Source organism: Macaca fascicularis, chromosome 4, assembly GCF_037993035.2.
Source record: "Macaca fascicularis isolate 582-1 chromosome 4, T2T-MFA8v1.1".
NCBI classification, from domain to species: domain Eukaryota; kingdom Metazoa; phylum Chordata; class Mammalia; order Primates; family Cercopithecidae; genus Macaca; species Macaca fascicularis.
Genome location: NC_088378.1, coordinates 3,652,827 through 3,671,798, shown reverse-complemented (window position 1 = coordinate 3,671,798; position 18,972 = coordinate 3,652,827). Strand labels below are relative to the sequence as shown.

General features: G+C 44.5%; 2 protein-coding genes across 2 annotated transcripts in view; both read left to right on the top strand.

The window, feature by feature from the left end:
• UNC93A (unc-93 homolog A) overlaps nt 1–687 on the top strand; it is a 67,135-nt gene extending 66,448 nt beyond the window's left edge. Inside the window, exon 9 of the mRNA XM_065543159.1 lies at nt 557–687. Within this exon, the coding sequence (XP_065399231.1) occupies nt 557–603 (47 nt within the window). The 3' untranslated portion in view covers nt 604–687. The remainder of the gene's footprint in view (nt 1–556) is intronic.
• On the top strand, nt 560–15,377 carry TTLL2 (tubulin tyrosine ligase like 2). The gene is made up of 3 exons (XM_005551436.5): nt 560–1,101; nt 11,032–11,188; nt 12,815–15,377. Exons 1-3 carry the CDS (start codon nt 1,055–1,057, stop codon nt 14,420–14,422), a joined length of 1,812 nt encoding a protein of 603 aa, XP_005551493.3. The 5' UTR covers nt 560–1,054; the 3' UTR covers nt 14,423–15,377.
• Nucleotides 15,378–18,972: the final 3,595 nt, after the last annotated feature.

The following is an 18,972-nucleotide window of genomic DNA, read 5'->3' as shown; positions in this document are numbered from 1 at the left end:
TTATAGAGTTACATGAAGCAATTGATGGTTCCTGGAAGATAGTGGTGATGCCTGTAATCGAATAGATGGCAATAAAGCATTCAACTGTCATCCACAGAGTCAGTCACTTGCCAGAGCCAACATGGGCCGAGGGTAGAGAGTTTACGGCTCTGAGACACCTGGCAAGGCCTCTCCAGTTCCAGCAATCCTGAACCTCAGGGGTGGCGGGGAGGCCGTTAGATTAGCGAGGACACAGCCTGAGCTGGAATGAGGGTTCCAACTGGGATCTCTGACACAAGCATGGCTTAAACAAAAAGATACATAGTTCATTTTGGAAACTCAACTGCTTTTGTGTAGACATAACTGTTGTTTTTTTTTTTTTTTTTTTTTTTTTTTTTTTTTTTTTGAGACGGAGTCTTGATCTGTCGCCGGGCTGGAGTGCAGTGGTGCAATCTTGGCTCACTGCAATGTCCACCTCCTGGGTTCAAGCGATTCTCCTGCCTCAGCTTCCCGAGCAGCTTGGGATAACAGGCACCCGCCACCGTGACCAGCTAATTTTTGTATTTTTTTTTTTTAGTAGAGACGGGGTTTCAACTTGATCATGTCCATCTCCTGACCTTGTGATCCACCTGCCTCGGCCTCACAAAGTGCTGGAATTACAAACATGAGCCACCACGCCCGGCCCACATTAAATGTTTTAAGATTCCATGCAGGTGATGCAACAGGAGAACCCAGCAAGAACAGACGCCTCCCCGCCAGGCAGCCCACCCAGCCTGCCTCCGTGCACTGGCCTCTGAGGCCTCAGGCATGGGGACTGGCAGGAGGCCCACTGGGGCGGAGAGAGAACGCTGAAGCTTGGAGAAAGGAAGGTGTGATGAAGCCTGGGTCCCTGTCCCTAAGGGGTCCTGACACTCTGGGCCCCGCCCTGAGTCCATGACTGGCCTCCCCTTTGTGAGGAGAGCAGGCCCTGCATCACCAGACAACCAGCGCTCCCTCCAGCCTCCCGCTCATTTCAGTTGGGCGCGGCAGCTGCTACACAGAGACCCACAGAAGCCACCCTCGGAACCAACGCCCGATGAGAAGGCCTGACCTGTGTTCCTCCACACCAACCCAGGTGCTGGGGTAAGTCTAGGAGGTAACATGCAGGATGGGAGGGTGGCCCCACACACACCATTGTCTCAGGACCAGCCCCTTCCCGAGAGCACAGGGGCCGGGGTCGCTAGGAGCGGTGAGTGTGCACTGGGACCCCCGGGGCAATTGGTAGTCAGCCCTTCATACTCCCTCAAAGGAAAAGCAGTCCAGGGTTGTATGAAGTCAGGTAATTTTCAATCCAAAAAGTTCGTATGGTGTCCAGTGCCTCCTGCGGGCTGAAGTGCCAGTTATATAAGAGGGCATGAAGTAGACCCAATTCTGAGACTGAAGTTACCAAAGGAGGGGAGTGTAAGTTAAACACATCCCATAGTGGGTACAGGAAATTCAACTGAATTCAAAGTCGATTGAATGGCTGCTGTGTTCTGGGGGCTGTGACAGATGCTGGGGTTATGAGACTGAATTGGATCATCTACGAAACACACATGGCTGTAATTTAAGGCCGAGCATAATTGTTTCCACAGGGTAAGTGTGAAGTGGTGTGGACCCCCGGGGGAAAAGAGAAGCCCCCAGTGGGGGAAAGGAAGGGCTCCGAGGAGGAGGGACATTCATGCTGGGCTTCCTGGGAGAGGCGGCTTCCGTCGGCAGAAACTCAGGGGCTCTGGGGGCCTTTGAGGCTGAGGAGGGTGGGCTGAAGCACTGGGCTCCTGTTGTCACACGTGAGTGGGAAGCGGGATGTGACAGGCCGAACAGTGGCCGAGGATGGGTGTAAGGCCCTGAGTGCATGCCGGCCTGTGGCCTCCACACCACAGGCAGAGGTCACGGTGAGGGAAGAGACCACACCTGCCCATCTCCCGTCTGCAAAGGGGCAAAGTCAGCTCTCCCAACTTCGGCTAGTGATGGCGTTTGCGTTTCAAGCAGCTCAGTCTACCCCAGGTTTGTTGGAAAGGAGGCTACTCTGGGTGTCTCGGGGCTGGGCATAAACATGGGACGGTTTGACCTCTGTGACCTTAGAACTTTCTTGAGAAAACAGAACTTTCCTGATAATTAACAGAAAAAATAGTGCATAGTCTCTGGTTTGATAATAAAATATTTTGTGTTTCAAGTGATACAAATTTTTATTCAAAAGAACATTTATGTAGGAAGTTTTTTTAAGTTGGTCAACTCAAAAAACAGGACTGTCTCATCTATAATTGGGGTGAGAAGCATTCTACATTCCATATAAACCGTAAGCCACAGCTGTCAACTATGCATCAGGATAGGTAACCGGCAGGATGTTGACCATTTACAGTCCAAGTGCTTGAGGGCGATTGATCTCCACAAATTTCTTCACTGACCTAGAACAATCCTGCACAAGCCTTGCGGCTACTGCGTGTTCCCACCCAATAAAGGTGGGATATTTTGTATGTCTGCACCAAGCTTGTCCAACCCGAAGCCCTCAAGTCTCCTGCAACCCAGGAGAGCTTTGAATGTGACCCAACCCAAATTTGTAAACTTTCTTAAAACATCATGAGTTTTTTGTGATTATGTTTTTTGTTTTTAGCTCATCAGCTGTTGTTAGTGTGAGTGTATTTTATGTGTGGCCCAAGACAATTCTTCTTCCAATGTGGCCAGAGAAGCCAAAAGCCTGGACACCCCTGGTAGACAATGTAAATCAAAGAAATTGGCCAAGGCAAATCTAAATCATTTAAGAAGTTTATGTGCCAAGGTTAAGGACGCACCCAGGAAAAAGAACACAGAACCACAGGAAAAGGCCGTGGCTTATGCTTTTTCCCCTGAAGAGGGCCTGGGGACCTTAATAAGTAAAGGGAAAAGAGTGGGTATTGCCGGAAAGAGGAAGAAAAAAAAAAGGAGAGTCGATAAGAGGGAAGCGGTTGCAATTTTTTGAATCTTTGGTCAGCATTCACTGAATACACATTTTATAAGTGGGACGGGTAGAGGAGCAGTCGCTTAGCATTCGTCTTGCTCAGTGAAACTTCATTTGTATATAAAATGAAATAAACATAGGACAGGGGATGCCATCAGCTATGTATTTGCCTCAGGTAAGCGGAGGGATGACTTTGAGTTCTTTCCTTTGTCCCGTGCCTGTGAAGATGAGTTATCATTTTACATTGCCAGGGTGAAATTCAGCAGAACTGTTCTTGGGTAAAGACATTGGAGCCCACCAGGAATTCCCTTGTGAGGGAGGTCTCTATGTAGCTTTTTCATCTTTGCAACCATCTTATTTAGGAGTAAAATAGGAGGCAGGTTTGCCTGATGCACTTCCCAGCTTGACTTTTCCCTTTGGGTTAGTGGGTTTGTGGTCCCGAGATTTATTTTCCTTTTACAACAACTCACTTCTAAATGTGGAACTCACTGTGCTAAGCCGTGTAGAACAACAGCTGTGTGTATGAATTTTACATTCACACCAAGATGACATATAGGTTTTTACATATTTATGGCTTGGCTACATGGGTGGCTACTAACAGTTAAAAAGTGAAGGAAACCATATTTGCACAAGAGAAATGGAAACATACAGGTTATGTATGGTGAATCTCCAGGAATTCCAAGTAAAGCAGGGAAATGCTTTTGTGATTAATCTCTGAAATCCTAAAAGTATAGGTCTTTTTATATAAAAATGTACAGTTTTCTTTCTATCTCTTGCACACAAAAGAGGCAAAGAGCAGCATCGCCTATTCATTGGCCGATGTTTTCTTTGGTTCTCTACGGTGGTGAAAACTCCTATTACAGCATCTGGTATCAAGGTCACTTAAGAAGGGCCCCTCTCCTTGACCCCAGAATATTTTCTGCTCATTTCAGTTCGATGACAACTGAAATTCCTGGTGTTGAATCACGTGGTTTAACACTTCAGCTGGATCCTGGGTCAAATGGAAAGTGGCTCTGGGGCTGTCTGTCCTTTAAGTAGTGAATGTGCCAAAAAGATAAAATGTGAAGAAAAAGACTCTTAGTTATTTTTGTAGAGTCTGTCTTGGATGGAAGAAAGCACCAAAACTAGGAGCTGTTGGCTAAGGAGGCTGCCGTCCCTGGGAGCCGCTCTCTCCTACTGCATCCTGTTGTCCCTCAGTCTTCCGGGCAAACCAGTGGGCCCTCATCTAGAGATCAGGATTCCCGCAGTGATGGAATACATTATTTTTGGCTGACTTCCTTGCCATGGGGCCCCATACACCCGGGAATATCATCAAGGTATGGAAAAGGGGGGCTCTTCCCCCTTCCTATGCCAGGAGGCTGTGGCCCCTAAGAAATTGGGTTGCTCCCGGTCATTCTGTCTGTGCCCTGATGACACTGACGGGTGTTCTAGCCCTTGAAGAGGGAAGAGCTGTGCTGGCTTCAAAGTGACTGTTGGCTGCATGGTGGAAGATGCCGTATGTGTTTCCTTGTTCTAGGTGCACATGCAGTTGGGTTAAATGGTGGCTCAGCACTGAATGGTGAGTGGTATTTTCCTTCCAGGTGAGGACTCTGACCTGAGAAGTTTTCAGCAGGTAGCATTTCACAGTAACGGAGTCTGACATACACAAACAGAACGTTCACCTATATTGCCTGCTTTTGTAGGCTGTGATGTGGCAACGAATCTCCAGGATCCCAGAGTTTACATCCTCTGAGCTTGGTACTGGGTGCTTCACCAGTGATAGTGAGATTCTGGGCAGGGCTTTCCCTACCTATGGAAACAGGCACAAGGGCCTCCACTGTCTGGGTGTGCACTCCCACCTCCCTTCCAGGACACTGGTTGGGGGGAATAGCTCAGATGTACTCTACTTTCCTTCTGGAAGCTTCTATGTGGAGGTCTGACCGCACTCTCCTGGGATGCCCAGCCGCGGACTCTTTACGTACTAGGCCTCATTGACAAAAGAGCACTTTCAATGTCTGCAGTTCAAAGGGCCCAACCCTCCCTCTGTGGCCCCAGCCTCCTTAAGGATCTGCTCGCAGAATCCCTCCCACGGACCACACCTGAAACCCAGCCTCCCACCTCAGGAAGCTTTTGGCGGTGCAAGGTGGAGATCATGACGTTGCTGATATAATCAGAAAGTTTCTTGGTAGTTTACATATTATTCGCAAAATTACACTTTTACCACTTCAGAGACAATCATGACTCAACAGTGTGACTTCCCAGTGAGGCTGAAAACCCTCACTGAGGCCCTGAAAACCCAAATACAGTTTGTCAACATTTTGAGATTATGTTGGATGACTTCTTTTCAGATAAAGCTTGTAGGCCCGGAGAGCTGTTTTAATTGGGCTGTTCTGTCTATGCTCAGGGTTAAGACTGGATTGGTTAAATTGACATGTGTTCCAGCTTCTGCCCCAAATAAGTGGCAAATACTGTGAAATGATTCATAATTTTATGTTACATTTTTGTTGTAATATATTTGTATATTTGTATAGTAATTTGTATCATATTACATGTCCCTTTGTCTTTTAAATCTGAGTACTGTGAACCTAATTTAATATTCTCTAGATAATTTTAATTATTGATTATAAGCCTTGGCTAATATAAATGGATGCCTTCAGGGCCTAGCCAGGACCCAGCCTCTGCAATCAAGTGCCCCAGACCACTGTGGTTTTATTTGTTATTTGTATCTTTCGTGAATTTTATTATGCTAGTGGTCGTTCTTGTCTGGTTCAGCACCATCTCACCAATTTCCCACCAGCACATCTGATGGATCATAGGCTAGAAGACCAAATATTCAAAGGCATATTTTATATTATATAAATGTTTCCATGTATATATATGCACATACACTCAGATGTCATATGCACACATGTGCACATGTGCACACACACACTGATTTAAGCACTGAGAGAAAAAGTGTAGAACTTACTCTATTTGGTCAAATGTCAGGTTAGCGATGTTCGTTTTCATTGGGAGTGGATATTCCACTGAATTTTGGGTTCAGAGCCAAGAGGGTTAAGTTAGCCATAAATCTCCTGGCTTCCAACCTAGAAAAAAGATGTTATAAAAATGGAGGAAGAATTTTAGGCAGAAATGAGCAATGGAATGGGAATTGTGTATCTATATGACTTATACTCAGTATAGTTTTTCAATGGTTGAAATAAAAACAATGTACTGGCCAGGTGCGGTGGCTCATTCCTGTAGTCCCTGCACTTTGGGAGGCTGAGGCAGGTGGATCACCTGAGGTCAGGAGCTCGAGACCAGTCTGACTGACATGGTGAAGCCCCGTCTCTACTAAAAATACAAAACAAATTATCGAGGCATGGTGGTGCCCACCTGTAATACCAGTTACTTGAGAGGCTGAGGCAGGAGAATTGCTTGAACCAGGGAGGCAGAGGTTGCAGTGCGCCATTGTACTCCAGCCTGGGGGACAAGAGCAAAAATCCATCTCTCTCTCTCTCTCACACACACACACACACACACACACACACACACAAAGAAAGAAAGAAAAGAAAACAATATACAAAATGTTTTATTCCATTAATGTGAAGGAAAAGATGTAGGCCCTTGTTACCCTCCCTCCCTACACTCTGGTGTGTTAGTTCATTCATTTATTCCACAAACATGAGGGCACCATGTCCAGGAACACAGATTAAAGAGACAGCCCTGGCCTGGTATTTCAGCCAGCAAGGCAGCCAATGGACATTTCCCAAATCACACAGGCCTCAGGACCAAAATGGGCAGTGAGGGAGGACGTTTGGGATGGAGGCTCAGCCAGAGACCCAGGAGGGCAGCAGAGGCATTCCCATGATCGTTTCTGCAGTGCGCAACACTGCAGCACAAGCTCGACAGCACCCCACTAGGCAAGCCTGCAGCTCAACTCCTTGTCCAGCCGGACCCAGTCGCTCCCCGGGTGTGCTGGGAGAACACAGGATGAGGCTGTTGTGCACCAGTGCCCTTCCCGTTCCTGCACAAGTTCGCTTTCTAAGAGCTATTCAGTACAATTGAGTGTCATTTTCTCTTTATTTTCATTATTTTATTTTCTTAACTGAAAAATAATTGTATATATTCATAGGGTACCTAGTGAAGTTTTGTTACATATAATGTACAGCGATCAGATCACAGTAATTAGCGTATCCATTGTCTCAAATATTTATCATTTCCTGTGGTGAGGATGTTCAATATCCTTCTTCCAGCTATTTGAAACTATTATGTATAATACTACTGTTAACCCTGGTCACCCTGCAGTGGCATAGAGCATTAGGACTCCTTCCTCCTGTGTGACTGTGATTTTGTGTGCTTTAAAACATGGCTCCCTATGCCCCCTTCTACTAGCCTTCCCAGCCTCTAGAATCCTCTGTTGTGCTTATTACTTCAATTAGATACACTGTTTTTTTAGCTTCTATATAGGAGTAAGAACATGCGGTGTTTAACTTTCCGTTCTCAGCTTATTTTACTTTACATAATGTTCTCCACTTCCATCCATGATGACATGAATGACAGGATTTCATGCTGTTTTGTGGCTGAATAGTGATAAAGTGAAGTAAATATGGCCTGAGAAGGGCTCTGTACTTCTATATTTGAGTCTTTGTGGATGAACCGTAACCCAACTTAATAGGTAGACAAGATTGAAACCCCAACTTAGAAGTATGCACCTGTAACAATCACTGAGTCCTGGCCAATCCCAGCAGCCGTACTTCAACCACTCATACACTGCTGAGTGTTCAAACCATGTTCAAATAAGGCAAACACCAACCTGTAACCAATCCAGCTGTTTCTGTACCTCACTCCTGATTTCTATACATTGCTTTACTTTTATATCTCTAAATTTGTTCTGACGACTAGGCACCCCTGGTGTCTGTCTGAATGCTGTGATTCTGAAAGCTGTGCGATTCGTGAATCATTCGTTGCTCAACAAAACTCCTTTAAATTTAATTTGGCTGAAGTTTTTCTTTTAACAATAGTATTCCATTGTTAAAAGAAAAACCTTAGATAACCTAATGTAACAGAGTTTAACTAAGCAAGAACTATTCACGAATTTGGCAGTCACCCAACCAGAATAGGTTCAAAGACCCCTTACTGTGTCCGGGTGGATGAGAATTCATGGACAGAAAAAGGAAAGGGAGGCGTGGAAAATGGAAGTGAGGTACAGGACCTCCTGGTCGTTACAGCACCAGGTTTGCCTTTTTTGAACATGGTTTGAGCAGTTGACCACCTGCGATTGGCTGATTAGTAGTGTGCTAGTCACTGCTTTTTGAGTAGTACAAGAGTGGGTTACAGTCTGTTTACCCTCCCCTTAGCTGACGGCTCCCTGTGTATGAAGAATCCTTTAGACCCAACTTATAAGGAGGCAGCATGAGACTAAACTGAATAGAGCAGATACCACATTTCCCGTATGCATCTGTCCCTGAATGGACCCCTGGGCAGATTCCAGATCTTGGCTGTTGTGACTGTACTGCAGTAAACATGGGGTGCGGATGCCTCTCGGATGAACTGTTTCCTTTCCTTCCGACAGAGGCCAGTGTGGGGGGAGCTGCAGGACCATGGGGGGGTTCTGTCTGTAATTTTATGAGGAGGCTCCGTGCTGCTCTCCCCAGTGGCCGTACTGGTTTTCCTTCCCACCAACAGTGTATGAGTCCCGTTTTGTCCACATCCTCGCCAGCCAGCCCCCTTCACTGAAAGAAGAAATAATCATATATAATTATGATATAATATTAATATATCTCATTAACTGTTATCACTGTGTTCTGTATTTATTTCGTGTGGTATATATTATTGTTGTATACTAATCTGTATTTGGTATTAATAATATACTATTTAGCATATAAATTAAGCATATAATTAAATCAATTCCCTGTCATGGGTCGTGGGTGACGTTGCTCATCCCCATCCTCCTTCCCAGCGATGGGGACTTTGTCCCCTCAGCGCAGACCAGGGAAGAAAATCTGCAGGGAGAGCTGTCCTGTTACCATAGGGACGAGAGTCCCTCTGAGACAAGACAGTGGCTTTGCTCATTGGCTCAGCTGCCCTGTTCCAGAACAGGGCCTCGGCCTCACCCTTGCAGAGCTAAAAATTGCACTGAAGAGGTTGTGGTCTTGTTTGTTCCAAACAGGCAGTCTCTACCCCACAGGCAGACTCCACCACTACAGCTGGGGTGATGGAACATCCTCAGGCAGCTTTAAAAACAGCATTTGCTTCCTTCAGAAGTGGGAGGTGGAGCCATTTAACTGAAAAGAAGCATTTCCTCCCCTTTGTGTGGGCCTCGGGGGTCTCCTCCCCACCTCTGTCCCCCACCCTGGGATGATGGCCAAGCAGGCCACACACTGAGCCACACCCCAGCCCGCACCCCGGCCCTCTTCACAGCCACAGGACAAGGTCCTGGCTCTCCCTCTCATGCCAGGGCCTGCAGATGTGTCCCAGCGGACTTTAACAAACTGCACATGCTTCCCCCACACACAATCAAACCAACCACTGGCTGTGGTCAGCATTTTTACGTCTGAGAAAGGCAGGATACAAGACATCTGCGGTAGTTCCAAAAGGACTCTGAGAAGAAAAAGCTCTTGAGTATGCGTTGCTCTCTGGAGGACACTCCAATGGGAAGGCGGATGTGTAGTCAAAATGGGGTCCCCAACCTGGCATGGCTTATCTGGGCAGCCCCGGGAAGGGGCAAAGCCTCATGAACCGCTCCAGGGAGGGCCGGCCACTCCTCTTGCTGCTGTGCGGAGAAGGAACTGAGGTTTGCAGACCTCCTCTGTCTCGGATCAGCACTCACTGACCAGGCACCATGGAACCTGGAGGCGCCGGGCCGGGCCCCAGGAGCCAATTCCAGGGGAAGCAGGGCTCAGGCCAGGGCGCGCCAGGTCTCTAGAGCCTCTGATGCCACGTTCTCAAGGATAGGAAAAGGTGGGGGTGCCAGAGACTGCACGACATTCAGTCTGCAGCCTGGCGCGGTGTCCCCACATTGATTTGTGAAATGGCGACTGAGCTTCCACAAGATTTGAGAGGGAGCTGTGATCAGATAAGTCTGGAAAACAGCGTATTTCTTGGCGATAGAAAAAATACATTTTTAACTTTGTTTAATCCAATATCCATGGTTATTCCACTCTGGATTTCCTCCTACCCACACATGCCCACACATACACACACAGCACACACAAAACACATACACACAGATAACACACACAACATACAACACACAGACATGCAACACACCACACACACAACACATGCATAACATGCACACAGTACATACCCACAACACACACACAACACAAAACATACACACAATATAAGCAGCATACGCACAACACACACAACATACACACACAGCACATACAACACACACAACACATGAAACACAACACATGTACATACCACATATAACACAGAATACACATTCACATATACACACACAGCAGACATAGCACATACAACACACCACATGCAATACAACACACTCATACACAACATAAAACATACAACAAATAGCACAAACATAACACACACCACATACAACACATGACACACACACGATGCATACAACACAATACACAATACACACACAACATAAACACACAGCACATACAACACACAAACCTATGCATACCACATGCAACACACAACACACACAACATACATACATCACAAGCAACACACACTACTCATACAACATACACACAACACAAAGCACACATACATGCTAGATGCAACACAACACACGACACACATGCATGCCATATGCAACACACAATACACTCACAACACACAACATACAACACATACCACATGTGACACATAATACACACAACAAGCACACAAAACACACAATACACACAACATGCACAGACAATACAGAAACAACAAACACACTCAACAGGCACAACATAGTCACATACACACACACACTCTGCTTGAAACACTTATTAATAGCATGGAAAAGAGTTTGAAAGCATTACTGTAAACTGGGACGATTGAATTTTAATAACCATGATGGATTGATCAATTCTGTATGTTCCTTGTCAAAGCAACAGCAACACTGGAGAACTGTGTGTTCATTGTTGATGCTGCTTTGTTCACAGATCTTTGAGAACCACCACCCCAGCCTGTACCCTTAACGTTCCATCCGAGGCAAACTACACTGAGCAGCTGCCTGCAGGCCTGGGAGCAAGGTTACAGGAAGCAGGTGTCTCCATCCCTCCCTGGCGAGGCCGCCCAACATCAACACTGGAGAAAAAGGTGGGTGCGCAAGCCAGGTAGTTCCTTCCTTCCTTCCTCCCTTCCTTCCTTCCTTCCTTCCCTCCTTTCCTCCTTTCTTTCCTCCTTTTTTCCCCTCCCCTCTTCCTTTTTCTTTTTCTTTCCTCCTCTCCTTCCTTCCCTCCCTCCTTCCTGCCCTCCATCCTTCCTCCTTTTCTACTCTTTCCTTCCCTCATATCCTCCTTCCTTCCTTCCCTTCCTCCCTCCTTCCTTTCTTGTGAAACCTTCACTGAAAGTACAGCATCTGTCAAAACATGCTTTTTATATCAATCAGAAATTTTCAAATACTATAGAATTTCCGCCAAGTAAGTTATTTATATCATTATGTGATCAATTTTGCATGAACAGTACAAATCAAAATCACCTTAACTTGAAAATTTCGATGAGCACATTGTCTCAGGACTTTGAAATACGTACATTTTTACCAAGAGGCTTTGACATTTTTTACCTTTTCTCTAGATCTTAATGAAACATCACACTTCATCATCAGTTATGATCTTCTTAAGAATTATTCTGCTTTCCTTCTTCGAAGTTCAAAAGAATATTTCAAATCTGCGTTTTATCTTTTAAAATGTGAGGCAAAATCTCCACATTATTATTTTAACTGAATAGGTTTTAAAAACTTAAGTTGTTCTTTTTGACTCTCCTTCTCACTAATAACCACTTATTTGAGTGACGCAAGCCTCTGCGCACTGAAACCCCTCCAGTGGGCCTGACGGGTCAGGAGGGTACTTGGGGAACTACGGCAGATGCCTGGCCTTCTTAAATTTCTCAGGCTAATAGAACTCTTACTAATGTTATGATGTCATTGTTTCACACCTCTTGTAACGTACTTGAATTCATTTAACTAAATAAAAGTTGACATTCGTGTTTTGTTCTTAATCATCCTCACTTTTTAGGCCAACAGGATATGCCACAGATATGGGTCTGCAGGGACTCAGTGCTCAAAAGTCTGATGGAGTATTTGCAAACATTTTTAACATGTTACTAACACAATGCAATAGCAGGGTAAAATCTGAAGAATACAGATTTTATTGTTTGCATAGATTATAAGATATTATTGTTGGCTGGGTGCGGTGGCTCAAGCCTGTAATCCCAGCACTTTGGGAGGCCGAGAGGGGCGGATCATGAGGTCAGGAGATCAAGACCATCCTGGCTGACACAGTGAAACCCCGTCTCCACTAAAAAATACAAAAAACTAGCCGGGCGAGGTGGTGGGAGCCTGTAGTCCCAGCTACTCGGGAGGCTGAGGCAGGAGAACGGCGTGAACCCGGGAGGCGGAGCTTGCAGTGAGCTGAGATCGGGCCACTGTACTCCAGCCTGGGCGACAGAGCGAGACTCCATCTCAAAAAAAAAAAAAAAAGATATTATTGTTGTATACAATACTATGTATACAATATGTTGTATACAGGACAAGATGGATTTAGTCTAATAAAGGGAGCAGAGATGGGTGCATTGGTGAAGAGACGTGGGTGTCCAGTGAGACTGCACAGTGGAGGGTGGGCAGGCAGGACAGCTGGCAGCACTAGGTGCATGCTTTCATCAGAAAAATCTACTGGGTTATGGTCTTGACCACTCTCCTAACTTTTCTCAATGATTCATTTTTAGAAAAGAAAACCTCAATTGATGGAGGAAGATGAATCTTCAGGGGCCCTCTTGAAGCCACTGGTTTTTCGTGTTGACGAGACCACCCCGCCTGTGGTGCAAAGCGTCCTCCTGGAGCGGGGGTGGAATAAGTTTGACGAGCAGGAGCAGAATGCGGAGGACTGGAACCTGTACTGGAGGACGTCCTCTTTCCGAATGACTGAACACATCAATGTTAAACCGTGGCAGCAGCTAAACCACCACCCTGGAACCACCAAGCTTACCAGGAAAGACTGTTTGGCCAAACACCTGAAGCATATGAGGAGGATGTACGGCACTTCCCTGTACCAGTTCATCCCCCTGACCTTCGTCATGCCCAATGACTACACCAAGTTTGTGGCTGAATACTTTCAGGAGAGGCAGATGCTGGGCACCAAGCGTAGCTATTGGATTTGCAAGCCTGCTGAGTTATCTCGTGGGAGGGGGATACTAATTTTCAGTGACTTCAAAGACTTCATCGTTGATGATATGTACATAGTGCAGAAATATATCTCCAACCCTTTACTGATTGGCAGATATAAGTGTGATCTCCGCATCTACGTTTGTGTTACCGGCTTTAAGCCTTTGACCATTTATGTTTATCAGGAAGGGTTGGTTCGGTTTGCTACGGAAAAGTTTGACCTCAGTAACCTGCAAAACAATTACGCCCATTTGACCAACAGCAGCATTAATAAATCCGGGGCCTCTTATGAGAAGATCAAAGAAGTGATTGGTCATGGCTGTAAGTGGACGCTCAGCAGATTTTTTTCCTACCTCCGTAGCTGGGATGTGGACGATCTGCTTTTGTGGAAGAAAATCCACCGCATGGTTATTCTCACCATTCTCGCCATTGCGCCCTCCGTCCCCTCTGCTGCCAATTGCTTTGAGCTCTTTGGGTTTGATATTTTGATTGACGACAGCTTGAAACCATGGCTTTTAGAGGTCAACTGCAGCCCAGCCTTGACCTTGGATTGTTCAACAGATGTGTTGAAGAGAAAACTTGTCCACGATATTATTGACCTGATTTACTTAAACGGTCTAAGAAATGAGGGGAGAGAAGCCAGTAACACCACACATAGAAATTCCAACATCGACGCTGCAAAAAGTGACAGAGGTGGGCTTGATGCTCATGACTGTCTTCCTTATGAGTCTCTTTCATTCACAAGCAGAATGTACAACAAGCATGACTCTGTGGTGGAGAAAGCTGTGAGTGTGCATCCTAAAGCTGCACCTGCCTCCCAGCTGGAAGGAGAGATGAGTGGGCAGGAGGACTTTCATCTGTCAACAAAGGAGATGGCACAAAGCAAGCCCAAGAGACGGAGCAGGCACACGCCTCACAAGACACTCATGCCCTACGCGTCCCTCTTCCAGTCGCACTCCTGCAAGACCAAGACCTCCCCGCGTGTCCTCTCAGACCACGGCAAAGCTCCAGATCCCCAAGCAGGCAACTTTGTTCTTGTTTTTCCTTTCAATGAAGCGACTCTCGGAGCTTCCAGAAATGGATTAAATGTCAAAAGAATAATCCAAGAGCTCCAGAAACTAATGAATAAGCAACATTCCCAAGTGGTAAAAAATAAAATCAAGGAAAAGTGACATGGATTTTTAAAAACCAAGGATTCCTATCCTAGAGAAAGCAATAGTTCAAGTTCCTAACCTGTGCCACCAGCATGTTAACTATGTCATTGGAACTGAAGATGTGGCTGTATGTATAAATATAACAGCTCTGACAAAGCACAATATGTTCAAGTGGTGATTAAACTACACTACATCACATGTTTATTTGCTCAGGTGTCTTGAAAGAATTCTACAAATGCCACACAGCCTCCTACCGGTAATTGAATATGCTACGCTACGATTATGCTATGTATGTATTTAAACAGGAGAAAAAGATTATTCTAATATTTTTAAAGGATTATTAGGTGAAAACAGTACAAAAGAGGCCAGGAGTTAACTTTCTGTGTTTTTTTTAATCAACCATTTATTTGTGAAAATTATTTTGTTAACTTAAAGATCAGACAATCATTCAGAGTGAGATAAATCACTGAAAGCCCTAATGACCCTGTTGTTTACAAATCCTGGGCTCTAAATCAGGCTTGGTACCGAAGAGCTCCCTGTGGGGGCATCCTTCCGCTGTATTTAAATAGTGGCCCCCTTGGCCTTGTCACCATTTGGTTACCATCACAGCATGCGAGGTCACAGCCTCCCCGATCAAAGTATGCTGTAATTCCTGCCACATACATAAAAATTCCAGTAGGTTACTTGAAAACATTATTCTAGTGAAAGTAGTCAGACACAAAGGCCACATGTTGTATGACTCCGTTGATATGGAATGTCAGAATTGGCAAATCCATCGAAAGCAGATTGGTGGTTTAGGGGAGGGGTAATGAGGAGTGCCTGCTAATGTGTAGGGGGCTTCCCTTTGGGGTGATGAAAATGTTCTGGGACTATATAGAGGTGATGGTTGTACAATATGGGGAATTCACTAAATGTCACTAATGGTACATTTTATGTTGTGTGTGTTTTACCACAATAAAAAAGTTAAAAGTTGGCCGTGGTGGCTCATACCTTTGATCCCAGCATTTTAGAAGGACAAGGTGGGAGGATCTCTTGAGCCCAGGTGTTTAAGACCAGTTTGGGCAACATAACAAGAATCTTCTTACTTAAAAAAAAAAAAAAAGAAAACAATTTTTTTTAAATAAAAAAAAAAGGTGGGGATGGGGAAGCGCAGACAGGCGTATCTCCCAGCAGGTTCCTGGGTGCGCAGGCCTGCTCGCGGGTCATAGCTGAGAAGAGCCATTTGAGGAGACCCACCGTGGACCAACGTCAGAAGTCAGCCTGCAGGGGCACTGCTGGATGCATGCCTCTAGAGTCCCCAGGTGGACAGAACCATTCTCAGTCTGCAGGCAGGAGGGGCCAGGACCAAGGTCCAGGGTCCTTTGAGGATCTACCGTAGGACAGAGGTTGGCAAGCCTACTCCGGGGACGGAATGGTGTGTCTCCTGGCAGAACCCTGGCTGGGCAGAACTCTCCCAGACCATAGCCTGGAAGGAAGGGCTAGACCTAAGCCCCAGGGCTGTGTCAGGATCTGCAAGGGTTCAAGTTCATTAAGCTCCACCCAGGGGCACTGGTGGGTGAGACTCCAGCAGTTGCCTATGTGACTGGAACTTCTCCTGGGTGGCAGTAGAGTGGGGCTGGAGTCAGCATTCACGGCTTGTTCAGGCTCTGCAATGGGATGGAGGCCAGCAACCCTATCCTGGGTGGCCTAGACCGGCGAGTCTCCCAGCAGGCCCCTGTGTTGGTAAGAGGGCTCCTGGGTCACAGCTGAGAGGGCCTAGAGCCAAGAGAGGGTCCCGTCAACATCTGCTGTGGAACAACACCCTCTGCAAGCCTCTGGGTGTTTCAGATGGGTGAGCCTGTCTCTGGGTCCTCGTGGGAGCAGAATTAACGTGGAACCACAGCTGATGGGGACTGATGCCAAGGCACAGGGTAATTTTCAGGTCCACAGCTGGGACCATGTTGGTGGACCTGCCTGCTGAGGCACTGCTGTGCATGACTTCTCCTGGACTCCTTGGCAGATGGTTTAGGTAGACTGGAAGTGAAGGGATGGAAAAAGATATTTCAGGCAAATGGAAACAAAAGAGAGCAAAAATGGCTCTCCTTATATCTGACAAAACAGACTTTAAGTCAGTAACTGTAAAAAGAGACAAAGGTGGTCCTTACGTAATAATAAAAGGGTCTATTCATCAAGAGCATGTTACAATTTTAAAGTCTATGCACCCAACTTTGGGCCACCTAAATATGTAAAGCCAATAATAATCAATCTGAAGGGAGACATAGAATGCAATATGGTAGCAGCAGGAGGGCTTCAATACCTGGCTTTCAACAGCAGACAGATCATCCAGACAGAAAATCAATAAGGAAACATTGGGCTTGGACCTCACATTGGACCTAACAGTCATGTACAGAACATTCTCCAGGATAGATCATAGGTTAGGCCACAAAGCAAGTCTTGGCAACTTTTAGAAGACTGGATTCATATCAGGTTTCTTTTCTGACCACAGTGGAATAAAAATAGACATCAAAAACAGGATGAATTTTTTTTAAAAAATCACAAATATGTGGAAATTAAGCAATATGCTCCTGAACAACCACTGAGTCAAAGAAGAAATTAAGAAGGAAATTTAAAAATATCTTGAGACAAATGAAAATGGAAACACAATGTAACAAAATTTATGGGATGCAGCAAAAGAAGTTATAAAAGAAAAGTTTATACCATTAAATGCCCATATAAAAAAAATCTCAAATAAACATCTGAACAATGTATTTCAGGGAACTAGAAGAATAAACTCAACCCAAAGTCAGGAGAAGAAAGGAAATAAAAACCAGAGCAGAAATAAATGAAATAGACACTAGAAAAACAATAGAAAAGAACAATGAAACTACTTGGATTTTTAAAACCATAAAAAGATTGTTAAACCTTTCACCAAATGAGGAAAAAAAAAAGATGACAATAAAATCAGAAATGAAAGAGGAGACATTGCAATTGACACCATAGAAATACAAATAATCATAAGAGACTATTGTGAATAATTATATTCCAAATAATTGGATAATCTAAGAGAAATGGATAAATTTCTAGACACATACAACCTACCAAGACTTAATCATGAAGAAATGGAAAGCCTGAATAGACCAATAAGTAAGGAGATTGAATCCATAATAGAAAGTCACTCATTAAAGAAAAGTCCAGGACCTGATGACTTCACTTCTAAATTCTACCAAATATTTAGAGAAGAACAATTACCAGTGCTCCTCAATTATTCCAAAAACCTGAGGAAAAGAAAATACTTCCAAACTCATTTTACAAGGCCAGATAAGGACACTACAAGAAAGAAAATTATAGCCCAATATCTCTGATGAACAGATGCAAAAATCCTCAACAAAATACTAGCAAACTGAATTCAACAGCTCTTCAAAGGATCAGAATCAAGTAGATTTTCCCCTGGGATCTGAGGATGGTTCAACATAGGCAAATTAATAAATATAATACCCCATATTAACAGAACGAAGGGCAAAAATCATTTGGTCATCTTGATAGACACACGCAAAAGGATTTGACAAATTCAAAAACCTTTCATGATAAAAATTCTCAGCAAAGTAGAATCAAAGCAGGTACCTCAACACAATAAAGACCGCATATGGCAAGACTGTGGCTCACATCATACTCAATAGTGAAATGTTGAAAGCTTTTCCTCTAAGGTCAGGAACAACATGAGGATACCTGCTTTCACCACTTCTGCTAAACATAATACTGGAAGTCCTAGCCAGTATTAAGAAAAGAAAACAAAGCATACAAATAAGAAAGAAAGACATGAAATTGTCTCTGTTTGTTGATGACATAATCTTATACATAGAAAACACTAGCGATCCCACCCCAGACTGTTGCAAACTCAAACAAATTCAGTAAAGTTGCAGGATATAAAATCAACAAGCAAAAAGCAGTTGCATTTCTACACACTAACAACACACCATATAAAAAAGAAGTTAAGAAAACAATCCCATTAACAATAACATCAAAACAATAAAAATACTTAGCAGTAAATTTAACCAGAGGTGAAAAATATGTATACGGAAAACTATAAAATGTGATGCAAGAAATTGAATATGACACATATTAAAAGATTATCCTGTGTTCATAAACTGTAAGAATGAACATTGTTAAAATGTCTGTACTATCCAAAGCAATCTACAGATTCAACACAATTCCTATCGAAAAATCCCAATATCATTTTTCATAGAAATAGAAAACACAATCCTAAAGTTTGTATGGAACCACAAAAGACCCCAAATAACCACAGCAATCCTGAACATAGAGAACAGAGCTAGAAGCATAGCACTATTTGTTTTCAAAACAGATTACAAAGCTAGACTAAACAAACCAGCATAGTGTTCGCATGAACACATACACATCGACCAGTGGGACAGGATAGAGAGGCCAGAAATCAAGCCACGTATTTACAGGGAATTGATCTTTGACTGAGGTGTCAAGAACACACAATAGGAAAGAGCAGTCTCTTCAGTAACTGGTGCTGGGAAAACTAAGTGCAGAAAGATGAAACTGGATCTTTTATTCACACCATATAC